At 32.7% G+C, this 19927-nt stretch overlaps 1 protein-coding gene across 1 annotated transcript; it reads left to right on the top strand.

Moving 5' to 3' along the window:
• The first annotated feature begins 3956 nt into the window (after nucleotides 1-3956).
• On the top strand, nucleotides 3957-10566 carry LOC139499162 (uncharacterized). Its single transcript, XM_071287850.1, has 6 exons — nucleotides 3957-4115; nucleotides 5654-5941; nucleotides 6657-6723; nucleotides 7010-7080; nucleotides 9147-9224; nucleotides 10105-10566. Exons 2-6 carry the CDS (start codon nucleotides 5809-5811, stop codon nucleotides 10425-10427), a joined length of 672 nt encoding a protein of 223 aa, XP_071143951.1. The 5' UTR covers nucleotides 3957-4115; nucleotides 5654-5808; the 3' UTR covers nucleotides 10428-10566.
• Nucleotides 10567-19927: the final 9361 nt, after the last annotated feature.

Raw genomic sequence — 19927 nt, 5'->3', positions numbered from 1 at the left:
CCACACTGATTCCTACATTTACTACGTCCAAATTATTTCATTAAAATGTGTAAATATAATTGAGAATATAAATGGGGAATGTGTCAAAGAGACAACAACCCGACCATGTAACAGACAACAGTAGAAGGTCACCAAACGTGTTGTAAGTATTTCTACGTGACTGAGAGGATGATCGAGCCGTTTGTTTAACAGTAAAACAATGCCAACTTAGAAATGTGTTTGACGAAGCCATTGTTGATAATGTTCAAGATACTAATAAACCTAGACGAGGGTCAGTGAACGCCACACTAAACTCCAATTATTTACACGAAACTTAAGTAAAAATAATACAAGACATGCAAAGGTCAGAGGCTCCTACTTAGGACAGGCGCAAAAATGCAACGGGGTTAAGCATGTTTATGAGATCTCTTCCCTCCTCCTTTACCGCTTGGAATTAGAACCCTGTTTTAGGACGATCAATGCATTTGAATAGGGACATATAGTTGTAACCGTGCCCCAAGTCTCCTGGGTTAGAAACCCACTTTTTAAAAGGGCTGTATCCTCCCCTGAAGATTATTTCTGTATTGGCCTTGAATTCGGGATGTTCTAAGTGGCCTGGGGCTAAGCTATCTGTGTTGAAAAGTTATCTCATTGACAATCATACCACAAACTTTTATATTAATATTGAAATTAAATTGAGAATGGAAAGAGGGAATGCGTCAAAGAGACAACAACCCGACCACAGAGCAGACAACAGCCGAAGGTCACCAACAGGTCTTCAATGCATCGAGAAATTCCCGCACCCGGAGGCGTCCTTCAGCTGGCCCCGAAACAAATATATATATATTAGTTTAGTGATGATGAATGCAATACTAAACTTCAAATTGAACACAAGAAACTCAAATTAAAATAATACAAAACTAACAAAGGCCAGGGGCACCTTACTTGGGACAGGCGCAAAAATGCGGCGGGGTTGAACATGTTTATGATATCTCAACTCCCCTCTATACCTCTAACCAATGTAGAAAAGTAAATGCATAACAAAAAGCACATTAAAAATCAGTTCAAGTGAAGTCCGAGTCTGATGTCAGAAGATGTCACAAAAAAAAGCTAAACAAAATGACAATAATACTGAACAACAGACTACTAGCAGTGAACTGACATGCCAGCTCAAGACTTCAATTACACTGATTTAAAGCTTATGTCCTCATCATATGAATATCAGGCACAATCCCTCCCGTTAGAGGTTTAGTTTCATACCATCACAACATATATGAGATGAACACAACCCGTGTCATGTTAGCAACTGGTTTTTAAATAAATGTGTTTATTTCCGATGCAAAGACCCTATACGTGAATCAAAATTAAAGCCAAAATATGCAATCTTAACTAACCTGACAACAGTATCGTAACTATCTAACTTCTTAATAAGTTTATTTAAAGGTTTTGTTAGCTTCTGAGGTGAATACTGACATTTTTACCATAAACAAAAACTGTCTATCAGTCTATATTACCTGTTTAAGTATAATTTTGTTGCTCATATCTGCAAATTGCAAGACAACATGCTTTCAATAAATCAAAAAAAAAAGGGAATAAAGAAGTATATGGATATGCTGTCATAAATTTCCATAATCTGACTGCAGTAAAGGAATTTTATGAACGATTCTTGGTTTTAACGGTCATATTTCGATATACAAATAAAGATTGGATCAACTTGATTCACCAATAAAATAACAATGTCCTATCATATTAATAAAACTAGTTATATCCAATTTCATAGCAGACTAGCTATTTTATTTTATATTTTACTGGTGACTATTCAATGCGGTTACTTTGTTTTAAAATATCCTTCGTGCTTTTCGGGATTGATATTAAACGAAATGATTTACTTGTGTATAAACATTTAATGTTTGGGAATAAAGTTTTTGTTTTTGTCATTGCAATATCAAATTTTATTGACTGTCATACATTTTACATCTAATATTACAAGCTCAAGCCGTAACATATGTATATTAACAGGCTTTTCATTACACTAGTATAAACTGATAGGTGATTAATAAAGGAAATAGCAAAAAACATAATTATCTAGGTCAATGTGCCTGTTTTCAAGATATTAGCCATTGCAATTTTGGCGGGAATATATTCCATCTTGATTTTTCATAGCTTAATCATTGACAAGTGTACGTTCTCAAAAAACTATTAAAAAATAACAACGATTCTATAAAGCTATTACAGATGACTTATAATTATACATGTAAAGGATTTATAAAAGAAACAAGAGGCTCTAAAGAGCCTGTGTCGCTCACCTTGGTCTATGTGAATATTAAACAAAGGAAGAAGATGGATTCACGACAAAATTGTGTTTTGGTGATGTTGATGTGTTTGTACATCTTACTTTACTGAACATTCTTGCTGCTTACAATTATCTCTATCTGAATAAACTTGGACCAGTAGTTTCAGTTGAAAATGTTAGTAAAAATTTACAAATTTTATTAAAATTGTTAAGAGTTGACTATAAAGGACAATAACTCATTATGGGTCTATTGACCATTTCGGTCATGTTGACTTATTTGTAAATCTTACTTTGCTGAACATTATTGCTGTTTACAGTTTATCTCTATCTACAATTATATTCAAGATATTAACCAAAAACCGCCAAATATCCTTAAAATTACCAATTCTGGGGCAGCAACCCAACAACTGGTAGTCCGATCTTCTAAAAATTTCAAGGCAGATATATATCTTGACCTAATTCACAATGTTACCCCTCATCAGATTTGCTCTAAAGGCTTTGGTTTTTGAGTTATAAGCCAAAAAATGCATTTTACACCTATGTTCTATTTTTAGCCATTGCGGCCATCTTGATTGGATGGCAGGGTCATCGGACACATTTTGTAAACTACATACCCTAAAGATGATTGTGGCTAAGTTTGGATTATTTGGCCCAGTAGTTTCAGAGAAGAAGATTTTTATAAAAGATTACTAAGATTTACGAAAAATGGTTTAACATTGACTATAAAGGACAATAACTCCTAAAGGGGTCAACTCACCATTTCGGTCATGTTGACTTATTTGTAAATATCACTTTGCTGAACATTATTTCTGTTTACATTTTATCTTTATCTATAATATTATTCAAGATAATAACCAAAAACAGCAAAATTTCCTTAAAATTACAAATTTAGGGGCAGCAACCCAACAAGGGGTTGTCCAATTCATCTGAAAAATTTCAGGGCAGATAGATCTTGACCTGATAAACAATTTTACCACTGTCAGATTTGCTCTTAAGGCATTGAATTTTGAGGTATAAGCCAAAAACTGCTTTTTATCCCTATGTTCTATTTTCAGCTATGGCGGCCATCTTGGTTGGTTGGCCGGGTCACCGGACACATTTTTTAAACTAGAAACTTCAATAATGATTGTGGCCAAGTTTGGATTAATTTAGCACAGTAGTTTCATCGGATAATATTTTTGTAAAAGTTAACGACGACGGACGACGGACGACGGACGCAAGGTCATGGGAAAAGATCACTTTGCCCTTTGGGCCAGGTGAGCTAAAAATGGGGAGCCAAGGGCAATTTTTTTTAAGGAATTCAAATGGATAAAACAAGAAGATTCCGAAAATCTGACAAAAAAACCCAAAACATGACAAGCGAACATCCTTAAGTGTCGAATGAAATCTATACATTGTAATACTATACATTTAAATTTAACACGTTTAGTGTGTATGAACGGTCTCTATGAACATTTATGCTAATTATTTTAGAAAAAATAGTTCCATACCCATAGCTTTAATGAGACAAAAGAAAAGAGAACATTTGTTAATATTACAATTTGATAATCAATGGTAGTTAGGAAAGATTTTTTAATACTTATTATGTTGACATAAATTTATCATATAATTTGATATATTGATAACAGATATGATCACAATGAAACAGTTATGTTCGTAATAACTCTTGATATTTTAAAGCTCGTTGTTGTTACATTGGTATATGAACTTAAATGTCCAGCTCCAGGACATTGGCGTCTGAGAGCAAGAAAATGTTATTGTGGTCAGAGCTATGTATGTTTATTACGTTCACTAGAGAATTCGTATCGAGAGACCTGTGATGGACTCGATTACAGCAGCTCAGGTAAAACTGTTATTATTTATTAACCAGCTATTACCTCTTCATATAGTCTCTATTTAAGAAAAAAAAGTCAAATACGAGTCTTTTATATAATCATGAGAAAGCGATAGACGAAATCTACCAAGTGATATTAAAACTCAATGTCGAAAAGAAACTTACCCTCGTAAAGGTTTATTAGCATCTCCAACAATGGACTCTCTCCAACAATGTTTTACAATGTTCGCAATGTTTTACTGTTTAACAACCGGCTCTTTCATCCTCTTAGTCACATGGAAAAAGTAAAATCACAAAATAACTCACTCAGAGAAAAATCAAATCGGAAAGTACCTAATCACATGGAAAAAGTAAAATCACAAAAATACTCACTCAGAGGAAAAGCAAATCGGAAAGTCCCTAATCACATGGCAAAATCAAATGACAAATCACTTAAAAAAAGAATGGACAACAACTGTCATATTTCTGACTTGGTACAGGCATTTTCAATTGTAGGAAATGGTGGATTGAACCTGGTTTTATAGCGCTAAACCTCTCACTTTGTATATAAAATTCCGTTATATTCACAATGATGCGTAAACTAAACAGACATGATCAATAAAATAGTCAAAATATGGGTACAGCAACCAGCATCGTTTTACAATTAAAAGAAACCATTTCGCGTGTCTGACATCAAAAACATTTATACGTCACATATTTTTGTCGTTCAATATTTAAACAAACAATTTTTAAAGTCACTTGGGCAATATTAGCTTGCAGGGTTAAAAAATCAAATTATGTAAAATCAATTTCAGAAATAGACCGAGATTGCAATTAATCAAAAAGTTCTATAGAATTTCTGAGAATCCACAAATGGTTCATTTCACTAAATAGATGAATTTTGACGTTTGTGGTTCAACGTATTTTCTAATTTCTAATAGAATTATAACATAATGACATATTATAGAACAATAACATACTGATAGGATAGTGACAGGATCTTTAAAAGTACAGAGTCATGTTTTAAGAACCAACAAAAATCAAAAAGTCGCATATACAAAACACACTAGCAAAATTGAAAGAAAACACAAACACATTGACGGGATGTACAAGTACCGAGCCAAGTTAAATGGATATCATAGAAAACAATTCAACAGAAAAAGTAATATTAGTAATAGAAAAAAGACAAATGAAAATACAATATAACATGTTGTTAAGATAATAAACAACGTCAGTACGCAGAATCTAAACATCAAGACCATCATGTATTATTATTGTAAAGTTGATACGGAATATATATATAAATACTAACAACACGTTCGTTGTTTGTGGCCGTAGTGACATTTCATATTCAAAGAACGTAGTTTTGTTGTTTTTCACATTGCTTAATGTACTGTTTTTCTTTTGGTTATTCCTGAAGACAGAACGGTGACCTATTGTTGTTTATATCTGTGTCTTTTTTTTTTTAATTTGTCATCTTGCAATCAAAGCACGTTTTTCTATTTGTTACTGTATTCTTTTTTATAATGCAAGTAATCTATATCAAATTACTGTTATTTCAAATATAGGCAGCAAACTTATTTTTGAACCATATTTCAACAAAGCAGGATGCAGCTACAACCGATATCAGCCTTTCCCATTCTCAACTGATGGTAACAATAAGTGTGTGTATCAAAAGTCATTTTGTAATGAAAAGGGTCAAATCGTCCACCGTGAAGGAAGTATGAGAAATGATGCAACTTGTGGATGCGATTCTTCACAAGGGTACATATTTGTCACCACGCCAAAACACAACTGCTATTGTATACCATCACAAGAAGATTGCTCCTGTCACAAACTTTCATGTAATGATAAAGGTAAATGTTCATATTCAACTTCACGTTGATATATACTCTCAGACTTTGACCTCCATAGTTACAAGATAATTTGTGGCAGTGGCAGTCTTCCTCTGTAATTATCTTTTAACTATGGAGGTCAGTTTGATCCATTAGTTCTTTATACTACTGAAACATCTGTATTGATAATAAGGGATGATAACACGAATCTTCAATTTGGATTCAGATTCTAGCATTGCAAATCAAACGGACTTTTTCCTCTTAAAATCCGAATTTAAACTATGAATTCAATTAAGTTGTAAAATCTAAATTAGTTACGTTTAACAATCATTTTCGACATACGAAAATTCCTGTCAGAAATATGTCAGTTGTCAATTTGTATCTGTTTGATGTGTTTGAGCTTTTGATTTTGTCATTTGATTGTGGGACTTAATTTTTCCTCGGGGTTCTTTTTTTTTGTTATTTTACTTTTATCGCATTTCTTAGTTAATTCAACTTACATAATTTATCCACATTATTAGTGTATCTGCTACGAAATGTAAGTGTAAAGAAGGTTTTAAACCTAAATGTCAAGGCACACAATCCCTCTATTCCATGTATCAGCAATAAACGTAAGTTTTTCTACTTCGATTTGACTTATGATAATGTCATATTCAAAATGTGTATTATATATTACGTTATTTTCATAATGCTTTTCAATTCTATTAGATTCTTTCATTGTGTTTTGCACTTACAGATACACTATGTCCTTTTATTGGTTCTGCTGTTCGGAATGTATCTTGTCCAAAAATTGTTATCAGACCGTAAGTTTATTGATTATATGATAAAAAAAAAAATCAGTAAAACCATTCAATATTACAGTTGCATGCTTACTACTTTTAATGAATGGATTTTTTTTTACACCACAAGAATAGTTTTTCAATTCCTTTAAACAGTCAAAACCAAAAAAGTGTTGTTGGCTATGAAAAGGCCAAGACATGCAAACCACAATTATTAAGTTAGGTTTGCTTTTTTCTGTATAATCAGTTAAAGTTTTGACATTTATTTTTTATTAAGATGAGTGAATTTTTCGAAAATAACTTTTTACAGGTCAACACAAAAGAATGAGTCCTTAACATCAGTAGACAGATTTACCGACGGTAGAAGTAGTTATTATGAAGGTAAGTAAGTATCTCATGTATGTCCTTGGCAAATTACAATAAATATTCTAATAAAATTTAACAAGAAAAAAAAGAATTTCATAGTAGGGTTATACTACTCAATGTTGCATGCTTTGTATCAAACAAAACTAACAGGATCAATAGATGTCGTTATCATTGATAGTAGGGAAATTTAATATTCGGAAATATTTTGATTAGCATTTTAAAGACCAATTTTCAGTCATAGATCGACTAATAATCTTTAAAAAAAAAAGAGAGCTGGTCAGTTGTTCTCACCTGTGTCCAACATACTTAGTCTAATAGATATAGAAGATGTGGTATGAGTGTCAATGTGCCAATTCTCCATCCAAGTCACAATTTATAGAAATAAAACATTATATAGGTCAAAGAACAACGAGCATTGGCTTACACTGAACAGCAAGTTATAAAGATCCCCTAAAATTACTAATGTGAAACCATTTAAACGGAAATACCAACGGTCTAATATACTAGTATTTAAAAACCGAGACACGAGAAACACTTATGAACCACATCAACAAACGACAGATTCCTGACTAATGACAGGTGAAAGCCAGAATTACATTATCTGATACATCCTGTAATCATTTCAATATAAAATATACAGAGATAGTAGGTACATACAAATATTATTGATAACACCGGATGAATGGTACGTCAATCATACAAGACCTATCATTGATGCTCGAATCAAAAGTTTTCATGTTAAAAGGCCAAATTCATTACAAAGCTACGAAAACATTATAAGTGAACCGACAGTTGTGTTGTCAAAAGTTTGCCAGACATTGGACTCTAATACAAACATGATATTATATATGTGTTCATATACATTGATGATATGACCAAATGTTAACGCATATATAGTTATATATGTAGGACTCTAAAGTGCGAAAGGGACTCTAAAGTGCGATGGTCACGCTAAATTGCGATGGTCCACGCTAAAGTCCGATGCCTTCATACGCTAAAATGCGATGGTCCGCGAAAGTATAGACGTACGAAACGTAGTTGGATAATGACGTTAACAGTCGTTTATACAAACCAAAAAATGAATATGCCGTGAGATGAAATAAATAATTGAAGCCAACAGATCAGATATAAATGTTAACGTTTACCTCTTATATTTAATGCGTTTTCTCGGTTTTAGTTTGTTACCCCGATTTTGTTTTTTGTCCATGGATTTAAGAGTTTTGAACAGCGGTATACTACTGTTGCGTCTATTTACGTTAAAACATTGTCGATTTTATTTAGGAGTATAAACGTAAGTAAAATAAAGGTACACGTTTTCAGGGGTAAATAATAAATTGTCCATAAAAACAGCATGTGTACATAGTAAAGTAAGATATAACATGTATTAATACCCGCCACGAAAAGGGGAAAGTTCAAACTACAACCCCGTCATCTTGCATTCAAATTAAAGCTTGTTCAAATAAATTGTATTTATCCCGACAATGACTGAATTTTGTATTTGCAACTGACAACTTTAAGGGGATGTATTTACATTAATAGGCTGTGTAAACGGCAAAAGACATCCAATACGTCCCTCGTCCTGAACATGCATGAAACATTTGCCACTGAACGGCAACTAACAATCAATCCAATACGGCCGAACTATTAAAAAATCATTTAAAGGAAATATAGTATGTTGTGACACCTAAATAATTCTTTAAGCAATTATTACTAGGTCAGTCTTCTAAATTTAGAAACAGTCACAATAGACTACCGGTAAAGTAAAAGCCTATCGCATTATATGTTTTATCATAGCAAACTAGATTTTGCAAAAAGACTTGTTTTTAACATTAGTGCCCTTGAACCTGTCTCTTTTGTTCCATCGCACTTTAGAAAACAAACAACAATCGCACTTTAGCGCGAGACACCATCGTACTTGAGCGTAGACCATCGCACTTAAGCGTGACCATCGCACTTTAGAGTACCATCGCACTTTAGAGTCCTACACACATATATATATATATTAGGTTATTTCTGGTACAGAAAAACAGTATCGCGATCGTGTATTGAAAACATTTGAGCAGAAATCTTTGTCGTTACAGGAAGAACATATAGATTAACATGTGTTTACTTCAGCAAAGCATTAATAATTGTTATGATCTCTGTTTTAGCGGTAATTGGTATGTATATTTTCAATATACATTTATATACCTATATGGAGTTATTTTCTTTCAGAATGATAGGTCATTCTTCTTCAGAATCAACCCGGACGATACCATGTATCAATGAAATATGCTCCAAGGCATAAAATAATGACCTGTGTAAGGTCATTATTTTCCTTGATTAACATGCAATCTATGATTTACTTCAAAATTTTATTCGTCGTTCCATAACAATATGCTATTGATAAACAGGTGAACAGATCTTGCAAAAAACTACCCTGATCATACTTAATCCATATGATTTCTTTCTCACTACGTTATCAGGGAATTTAAAATAAAATCAATCACAAAGCTGATGTTTTTAATTTCCAGTTGTAATCTTTCTATGTGTAAGCAATACCATACCATCTGCTCCATTAGATGGCTTTTACATTTCTGCTCAAACGTAACGCGTGTTCTCACTATGTAATGACCCTTCCATAAAACAGCTTCGATATATTTAAAAAGAAGGAGAACATGTTGATTGGCTGTTGCAGGAGACAATTACCTTGTCAACGCTTTATAACCCTTACTCCAAAATCCTAGATCATTACTTCGTTTGCAATGACATCGGATATAATTGACTTGTATAAATAAAGTTTATGTAAATCGCTCTAAGCATTGTATATCTTTTTTTAAACTTTTAAACTGATTAAGTATTCTGAGTTTGTACGAGTGTATATGTTACAAAATGAGGAGAAATGATCTCTCATTTTTTCTCGATTTATTTACATTTTTTTGTAACTGCATTATTTTGGGTCATGTATTCATATTTTTTCATGTTTTTTGTAGTACTTTCATTTCATTTGATACTGAACTTGTAAGGAATTTGATAAAATAACATTGTAAATATTTGTAGGATTGTTAGAGTGGAATGATGTTTTATATATCGATCGTTCAACAGATAACAACACAACAGTACAATTATTGGTAGATCAAGATGTATCTGATAATTTGTTGAATGAAACGGAAGGCGATTCGATAGAAATTGAACGATTACAAAAAGAAAAGAATAGGATCTTAATGGGAGAACTTTTATCTGGAGACGAAAACGGTTATATCAAATTTCTAACATTTCTAAAAGGATATTCGGAATATGATGACCTCGTTTATGGAATAGAAAACACAGTTGTAACAGATGACGATAGGATAGCATTTCAAAATTGTCAAAGGAACACTTAACATAGAGCAGTAATATGAACGATGATCAAATCATGTATGACCATGTGTGAACGAAACTTTTAAAAATTATTGAGACAAAACTCAACTTCGGATAAACATGTTGTTCCTTCGATACTTAGGATTATTTGTGTAATTCATTGCTATAAGGATCCCCTAAAATTACTAAATTATGTGAAACCATTTAAACTGAAATACCAACGGTCTAATATACTAGTATTTAAAAACCGAGATACGAGAAACACTTATGAACCAAATCAACAAACGACAGATTCCTGACTAATGACAGGTGAAAGCGAGAATAACATTATCTGATATATCCTGTAATCATTTCAATATAAAATACACAGAGATAGTAGGTATATACAAATGTTATTGATAACACCGGATGAATGGTACGTCAATCATACAAGACTTATCATTGATGCTCAAATCAAAAGTTTTCATGTTAAAAGGCCAAATTCATTACACAGCTACGAAAACATTATAAGTGAACCGACAGTTGTTTTGTAAAAAGTTTGCCAGACATTGTCGATTTTATTGAGGATTATAAACGTAAGTAAAATAAAGATACACGTTTTCAAGCGTAAATCATAAATTGTCCATACAAACATCATGTGTACATTGTAAAGTAAGATATAACATGTAGTAATACCCGCTACGAAAAGGGGAAAGTTCAAACTACAACCCCTGTATCTCGTATTCAAATTAAAGCTTGTTCAAATAAATTGTATTTATCCCGACAATAACGAAATTTTGTATTTGCAACTGACAACTTTAAGGGGATGTATTTACATTAATAGGCTGTGTAAACGACAAAAGACATCCAATACGTCCCTCGTCCTGAACATGCATGAAACATTTGCCACTGAACAGCAACCAACAATCAATCCAATACGGCCGAGCTATTAAAAAATCATTTAAAGGAAATACTTTTAGCAATTATTACTAGGTCAGTCTTCTAAATTTAGAAACAGTCACATAAGACCACCGGTAAAGTAAAAGCCTATCGCGTTATATTTTTTATCATAGAAAACTAGATTTTGCAAAAAGACTTGTTTTTAACATTAGTGCCCTTGAACCTGTCTCTTTTGTTCCATCGCACTTTAGAAAACAAACAACCATCGCACTTAAGCGCGAGACACCATCGTACTTGAGCGTAGACCATCGTACTTTAGCGTGACCATCGCACTTTAGAGTACCATCGCACTTTAGAGTTCTACAAACATATATATGACGCCCGTCAAGCAAAAACCACCCTTATCGCATTTGACGTCGTTATCGGTAGTCAACGCTAGAATGTAACGTAGAACAAACCTATTTATTCCATATTGATAAAATATTAGTAGGTTTTGCTATATGAATGGGATTTTGAATAAATAAGCATATTCGCCTGCGGAAAAAGGATATTCACCGCGCAAAACGTCGCGTGCTTTTACGTGTATAATTTTGGTAAAAAACGTTTGAGGTACAATTGGTTTTGGTAAATATATTTCTATTACATTAATTACTCTGGGAATATGGAATAAAACATTTACTGTCTTTTATTTCGGTAAATATGTGGTTTTATTGACTTTTGAAAAACCGATATTCACTTCGGCCGTTGGCCTCAGTGAATATCAGTTTTTCAAAAGTCAATAAAACCACACATTTACCTCACCAAAAGACAGTAATTGTATAAAATTGCACGTTGAAATTGAGATATTTTTTCTAAACATAACGTTATCCATGTGAACTGAACAGTCTATTCTTATATTAATACAATTAAATACTTCTGTAAAATAATGCCGTATTTACGATTTAAAATTTAATTTTGTGATAAATTTCAAATGCTTGTTTTGACACGCTGTATATTCTTACTGTCTTGAGTGGAATAATTTATAAACAATATAATAAAATCCCACACATAAGCAAGTCTCATTATGACATAGTACCACGATATGTGATGATTTACGTATTAACCTTCTACAATATATATAATACCAATGTTGTGTGAAAAAAAAACCACTTAAATATTTTCTAAAAAACACTAAAAGTTTTTTTCTGCAGCTAGATTTCTTTTATACTTTTAATACGGCAAGTTATTGTATGAAGAACCCAAGAAAATATTCTAATATTTGGCACAACATCATTATGCATGCCAACTGCGGACAATCTTATATGGTTAATCACACGAGAAAGTTTGCTTACAAGAACTTAAGTACGACAGAGAAGAAAGTCTGTCTGAAATTTTTAGTCTTTTATTTTGCCACGCTTTAATCCGCAATATTAACTACTGTACATAAAACAATAAACCATTTGTTCAAATGAAGTATTTTATCAGAAAATATATCAAACACGAATGTGTCCCAAGTACACGGATGCCCCACTCGCACTATAATTTATCATGTTCAGTGGACCGTGAAAATGGCGAATTTGGCGATTATATCATAGGGAACATGACTGTAAACTAAGTTTCAAGTTGATCAGACTTCAACTTCATCAAAAACTACCTTGGCCAAAAACTTTAACCTGAACTGGGACGAACGAACGGTACGATGGACTTACAGACCAGAAAACATAATGACCCTCTACTATCGTAGGCGGGGCATAAAAATTTGCAATGCGTTTAAAACTGTAAGTATGAAACAAATATCAGTTAATAATTATATCATTCACTTTTTAAAAAAAATTAGGGTATACTGTTTTGCCTCTGTGTGTCCTTAAGCCAATTCATCCTTAGTCCGTCCGTTTGTCCCATGAATATTTTCGTCCCATTACAAGGATTTCTATAATTCTTTTAATCTTTTATTCTTAAATGGTATGTGTGATAGGCCATGAAGAAACAAAACAACAAAGAAAGGAAGAAAAAACAACGAAAATAAAAGTGCTAGAGGCTTGAGCTTATTCGAAAAATGATTAACAATTTTGGATGTATACACGAGATTGCTTAAGCTGGTTAATCATTGTTACAATGTTGTATAATTATATATGTATACTATTTAATGGTCGCAGTTCAATTTCATTTGTCTTAATTTTCTTTGATTGTGAATAAAACGAGATGCGGGATATTGTTTGACTTAAATTGAGTTGTTGAAATAAATATGCAACTCCAGTACGAAAGGTTATACAACGACGAGAAGACAATTTTTAAATTGATGTTTTTGACTTAATGATCAGAAGTCACTGACTGTATCACCCATCGTGTAAATCTCTTAATTCACGGATAGATAAGGTTAACAATCCGATAATAAACTTTCAATGGAATTTTTAAACGCCATGTAAAAATCAGAAATAGAAGCCGAAACAAATGCAATTTTGCAATGTTGCGTTAATTTTACAAAAAAGATGATGCTGGATATATTACAATGATCTGTAAACATGAAGCAAGGACTAATTGAGGCAGCACAAGCTGAAAAAACACCATATAATTAGATCACATCAAATAATCTTGTTGTTCTTTATATTTTTTGTCAACCTTGAAATGTCATACTTTTGATGTTAAAAAACGATCTATTTTACTTTTGCATAATATTGAAATTTTCAAGTTCACTTCGAATCGATATCCAGCGAACCTTGTTATAATTATAATAATACATAAAAAAAGTTAATATCTATTATACGAAGACGGACAGATTGATATTTCTCACTCGAGATATATTTTAAATGTTATTTAATAAAGTTTTTAAAAGTTATTTTTCGTTTAAATCACTTTTAGTTTAACGTGCGTTATAGTTTTTTTTGTAAACATTTACATGCGTATATATTTATTGCAAGAAATATATCTGAAACGGACGAAATTGCACACGCAGCTGCAGTTCTCATTTAACGATAACATTTAAGATAATACATGTAGAAATGAACTATCCAAAGAAGGCAAAGATACGTATTTATTGGGTAAATGAAAACAAAAAGGCGCAGATAAATCCCGTTCTAGATACGGAGAGCGAAAGCGAACCAAATTTTACATAAACTTTTGACAACAGGTGAGTTTGTCGAGATGTATTGCTGTTACCTATAGTATTCGAGAGTCCCGTTTAAAATCTTTGATTAAACACATCAACAGTAATAGAAATACAAAGAAAATATCAAAATTTAAATAGACGTTTGAGGGAATTTTCAAATATGGTACAATATTTGAAAAAATAGGCTAGTCTGCATGGTTCACTATAAACAGTACCTCATAACAGACATGACTCTGAACCTCATATTGTGTTATCTTCTTGTGAATCAAAACAGTCGTTTTTGACACATATGTACCAGCATTTCAGACAAATGGAACTGGGTGTAGATATAAGAAGACGAGCATGAGCATGAGTGTCAATGAAACAACTCACCATCCATGTCATAATTTAAAAAGGTAAACCCTTATAGGTCAAAGTACGGTCTTCAACACGGAGCATTTATAGACTAGATATGTCCACTGAACAGAATGAACACATGTCTGGTCGCCTTCCTGTCCGCATATAATGTTTGCATCTATATATTCTTATGTCGTAGGTGGGACTCTTATACTAGTATAACAGTCCCATGTCGTACGTATATGCCTTCAACATTGAGATAAAACATACCGTATTGTCGGCTATAAAAGACCCCGATATGAAAAATCTGAAACAATTAAATTAATTACAGCCGATTCCATTAAGTGTGTAGGCAAGGGTAATAACTTTGGTTAGCTAAAGTATTCGACAATCCTTTCGGAGTAGTCTGGTCTTATAACAGACAGATAGATTGGTTATCTATCGGATGAGTTTACATTTAAAGGAGTGTAGTTCACCTGAACTGAAAATGACTTCACGGTTAAGCTAGTCGCGAATCAAGATAACCAAAGATATTACTTTTGCCTTCACACTCAATAGAATCGGCTTTAAGTTAATACCTGTATTAAACGCCCTATTGGCAAAATGCATTCCACTCCTTTAGATTAAATGTTCAAAACACTGACCTTCCACGACAAATTCCAGCATTGAGCTCCTTTAATCTATATTTCATTTTAATTTTATTGTCAATTTGATTTTGAATGGCCAAAGTGTTTTAACTGGCAAAATGAATTGATTCAATCTGAACCTGAGAAAGTTTAAATAAGAGTAAAAATAAGTCAAGTTGATCCTTAATATCAAATAAATATAAACAAACACCACGCGTGCAATCATAAATTATAAACAGAAAACTCAGATGACCATGTCTTAAAATCAAACGAGTGATACAAAAAATAACACAGAAATTTAAAGTTTGAGCAACACGAACCCCATGAAAAATAGATAGTGCCCTGTAAGAATCAGGAGTTCACACTTCAGTGTTGTTGTTTTTTATTACATTTTAGATAACACTGAAATTTCTACCAAAATAAAAAGAATTCTTTTATATTTGAATTCCAACAAATGAAAGTCTTTATTGTTCTGTTATTGTAGGAGAAAAAAATCGGAATATGACTGACTATCTTGCTTTGTGTGTGCTACATGTAACTGGAGAGTATTAGAAAAAATAAGCCTTTGGTCATACTCAAACTGTGAAACTGAATCGCATATGACAGAATTCTTCCAAAAATCATCATCAATAAGTTAAGTCGGTTAACATTGTAAGCAAGAGAACGATGAAACTACTTAGAAAATGGATAGATTAGAAACCAATTTTATCTGTTTAGATTAAACCTATTCTATGGTATCAGAAAGTACCATTATTTCATCGTTGCTCATGATAAATCAGACAATAATTTTCAAAAAAATAATGCTCGTTTAGGAAAAAGTGTTAAAGCAACCGGTGTCGACCAACCAGAATTTGTATTCCAAAGTGAGGGAATTAAAGTGCAACATTCGTTTAATACCGAGCGTTTGGAGAGGCTTGCTGCCGTTGAAAGTTGTATAAAGCTTGGAAACGCTTCCGAAGTTAGTGAAATCATTTCCCAGGAAAAGGAAATCATCCGTAAGCGTAACAAAATTCTAAAGATAGCCGACAAGCATGGATGGGACACAGTTAAAGAGTACTTGGATAATCCGTTGGCCGACAATAAAGAAGATGCTAGTGATTTGCGTGCTGCTATTTCCAGGGCTTCTCGTAAAAGAAGTTCCAAGCCGTACAGTAAACCAGAATCTTCCAATAGTGGTTCCGGAAAAGGAGAATTCAATTCTAGGAGTTTTTTTCGTGGCCTTGGCCAAGTCAGTGATACCGAGTTCTCCAAAGCAGGCAAGTCAGAAAGTTACAAGTGTGTCTATTGCAACCAGCCCGGGCACTTTGCAAGGAACTGCCCCGAAAAAAGGATTCCTAAAGCGACAGTTGGTGCACCAAAGTTCCAGGAACAGAACACAGGAATGACCCAATAACAAAACAGATACAGACATAGATGAAGTTGAGTATTGTTTTCAATTTGTTAACAAGTATGAGAAAAAATCTGGTCAAAATCTTATAAATGTGAAAGGTAATTTAAGAAAACATGCATTGTTTTGGAAAAAATGTACTTAACGCTAATGATTTTATAATGAATGTTATTAATTTTGGTTATAGAATTCCTTTTCTGAGTGAACCACCGACTATTTTTCTAAGTAATAATAGATCCGCGTTAAAACACTCAGAATTTGTGGAAAATTCTATTGAAGGACTTTTAACTAAAGAATGTATAAAAGAAGTAAATCGACCATTTGTCGTTAATCCACTTACTGCGTCGGTAAATAGTACGGGTAAAGAAAGATAAGTCTTAGATTTGAGACATGTTAATAAATTTGTCGAGAAACAAAAAGTTAAATTTGAAGGGGTTAAAGAAGCTATGACATTTGTAAATTTTAGCGGTTTTGGGTTTAAATTTGATTTGAAGTCTGGTTATCACCATATAGAAATTCACCCTGATCATCAAAAATATTTGGGATTTTCTTGGCAATATGGTGATACAGTGCGTTATTTTACTTTTTCGGTTTTGCCTTTTGGACTTTCATCAGCTGGTCATATATTTACCAAGACAGTACGTGTGTTAGTTAAATACTGGAGATCTTTAGGATTTCCCATGGTGGTTTATTTAGATGATGGTATGGATACAGCAGAAAATTTTGATACATGTTTTGAATTATCGAAAACAGTAAAAAATGATTTACTGCTTTCCGGTTTTATTGCTAATACAGAAAAGAGTGTCTGGGAACCAGTACAAAATATTGATTGGTTAGGTTTTGTTTGGAACTTTAAAGATTGTACTTTAGAAATATCGCTTAAAAAAGTATTTGCTTTAAAGCTGGTAATATCGAGCGTAGTAGATGGCAAAACTATTTTGACTTATAGATGTATTACTAAAATATGTGGAAAAATCATTTCTATGATTCCTGCTCTTGGTAACGTTTGTCAAATGATGACAAAGCATATGCATATGCTAGTCTGTTGTAGATCTGCATGGGACGATGTCATCCCTATAAATGACAACATTTTGAAGGAACTAAAATTTTGGTATTTTAAATGCGAGTCATTATCTTTCCAACGCATTGTACCTATAAATAGAATACCACAGTGTGTAATTTTCACTGACGCTAGTCAGTATGCCGGAGCAGGGTTTATAATGAATGATAACAACATTGTACATTTTATGTTTGATGGTCATGAAAGAAGCAAAAGTTCTACATGGAGAGAATTGAAAACTGTAGAAAAGAATATTTCTTCTTTTAAATCTGATTTAACAGGAAAATTTGTTAAACTTAATACAGATAACCAAAATGTAGTACAGATTGTTAAAAAGGGCAGCATGAACACATGAAAGTAGAATTACAAGACATTGCTTTAAGCTTATTTCATATTTGTTTGTCAGATAATATTTTCTTAGATGTTGAATGGAAACCTAGAGATGAAAATACTTAATTATGCAGATTATCTGAGCAAAATTTTTGATTATGACGATTGGGGTGTTTCCTATCAAATTTTTATATATTTTGATAAATTATGGGGACCATTCACATGCGATCGTTTTGCAGATTCGAAAAACAAAAAAGTAGATTATTTAACTCTAGATATTATTCACCGGATACTTCCGGGGTTTGATGCTTTCGCATATGATTGGTCTGCTTATAATAACAGGTTAGTTTGTTTAGTTAGCAAGTGTTTAAATCACATGCGATTATGTAAAGCTACAGGCACTTTAGTTGTACCTAAATGGCCATCAGCGTTATTTTGGCCTATCTTAGTGAATAGGTTTTCAGACAGATTTAAATCTTTTGTTATAGACTTTAGAGAGTACGTAAAACCTATGCACTTTTTTACAAAAGGTTCACAAGAAAAGAGTATATTTGCACAGAGACCTTTTAACAGTAATGTATATGTTTTGTTGTTGGATTTCTCGAAGTATTGAGATTTATACATTGAATGTTGTATACAGACTGTAGTTGATTTAGTTTTCTGCGATGGTTATTTGCCGCAGTTATCAGATATTAGACTATATTCGAAAGAACGTTAAATTTAACATTGTGATGTTTTAACTGCAACAATTAGATATGTCATTGTAAACATTGTTGATTAATTGTTTATGAATACAGTGAGGGTTAATGCCACTATATATATATAAGTATATGACTTTTTTAAATACTGTGAGGTTGAATGCCACAGTAAGTGTGCGAGGAAAATGCCGCATTCATTTGTTTGCGAGGAAAATGCCGCACTCATTTGTTTGCGAGGGAAATGCCGCATTCATTTGTTTGCGAGGGAAATGCCGCATTCATTTGTTTGCTTGGGAAATGCCGCACTGGGTTGTTTGCGAGGGAAATGCCGCATTCATTTATAAAATGTAGTAGTAATGTTAATTATATTTACTTTGTTTATAGTTATTACTTGGTATTCATTATTAGGTCTTTCCACTTTTCTGTGGAAAGACCTATTGTTTTTCTTCTGATTATTAGGTCTTTCCACTTTTCTGTGGAAAGACCTATTGTTTTTCTTCTGATTATTTTTTTTTTTTCTTCCGCCTAATTTTGTTCTTGCGATAAACATTTGTTTCGCAATATGTCGCTTAGATATTTTGTATATGATATCGAACAGTTTATGCGCTTTTGAAATTTACCCTGCGTAAACGAATACTTTTCTTTGTAGGAGTTATCTCCCCAAACACTGTTTTCCTTGTTATGGCATCTCCTTCGCAACCGTTAAAGATTATGACAAATTTATTTTACAAAATTGTTTGTTACATCCTCAGTAATTTTTGGCGTATTTGGATCGAAGCGATTCGAAGAAATTTTATAGGAGTTATCTATCTTTTCGGAATAAATTTGTCGGTATGTTTTTTTAACTCATAAACCGTTAACCGTATAACCCTGGAATATTTTTATTTGAGTCCCCTGATTCCTAACTTAGAAAATTAGGTCAAGGTCAAAGGTCAAGGTCATATTTTAGATTTTCATATGTCTTTGATTTCCCTATAACTCTTGAACGGTTATAGATACAAAAAAAATTCAGCAGTGAAAAATGCTTGGTACTTCAAGGGGCAACTTTTTTTACATTATGACTATATTGATTTTACCATCATGTAAGGGACATAACTCCCATCGATGGTTTTTAAAAGGCCA

Source organism: Mytilus edulis, chromosome 12 (assembly GCF_963676685.1).
Source record: "Mytilus edulis chromosome 12, xbMytEdul2.2, whole genome shotgun sequence".
NCBI lineage: Eukaryota > Metazoa > Mollusca > Bivalvia > Mytilida > Mytilidae > Mytilus > Mytilus edulis.
The sequence above is the reverse complement of the archived record's forward strand: the minus strand, read 5'-3'. Positions and strand labels throughout refer to the sequence as shown.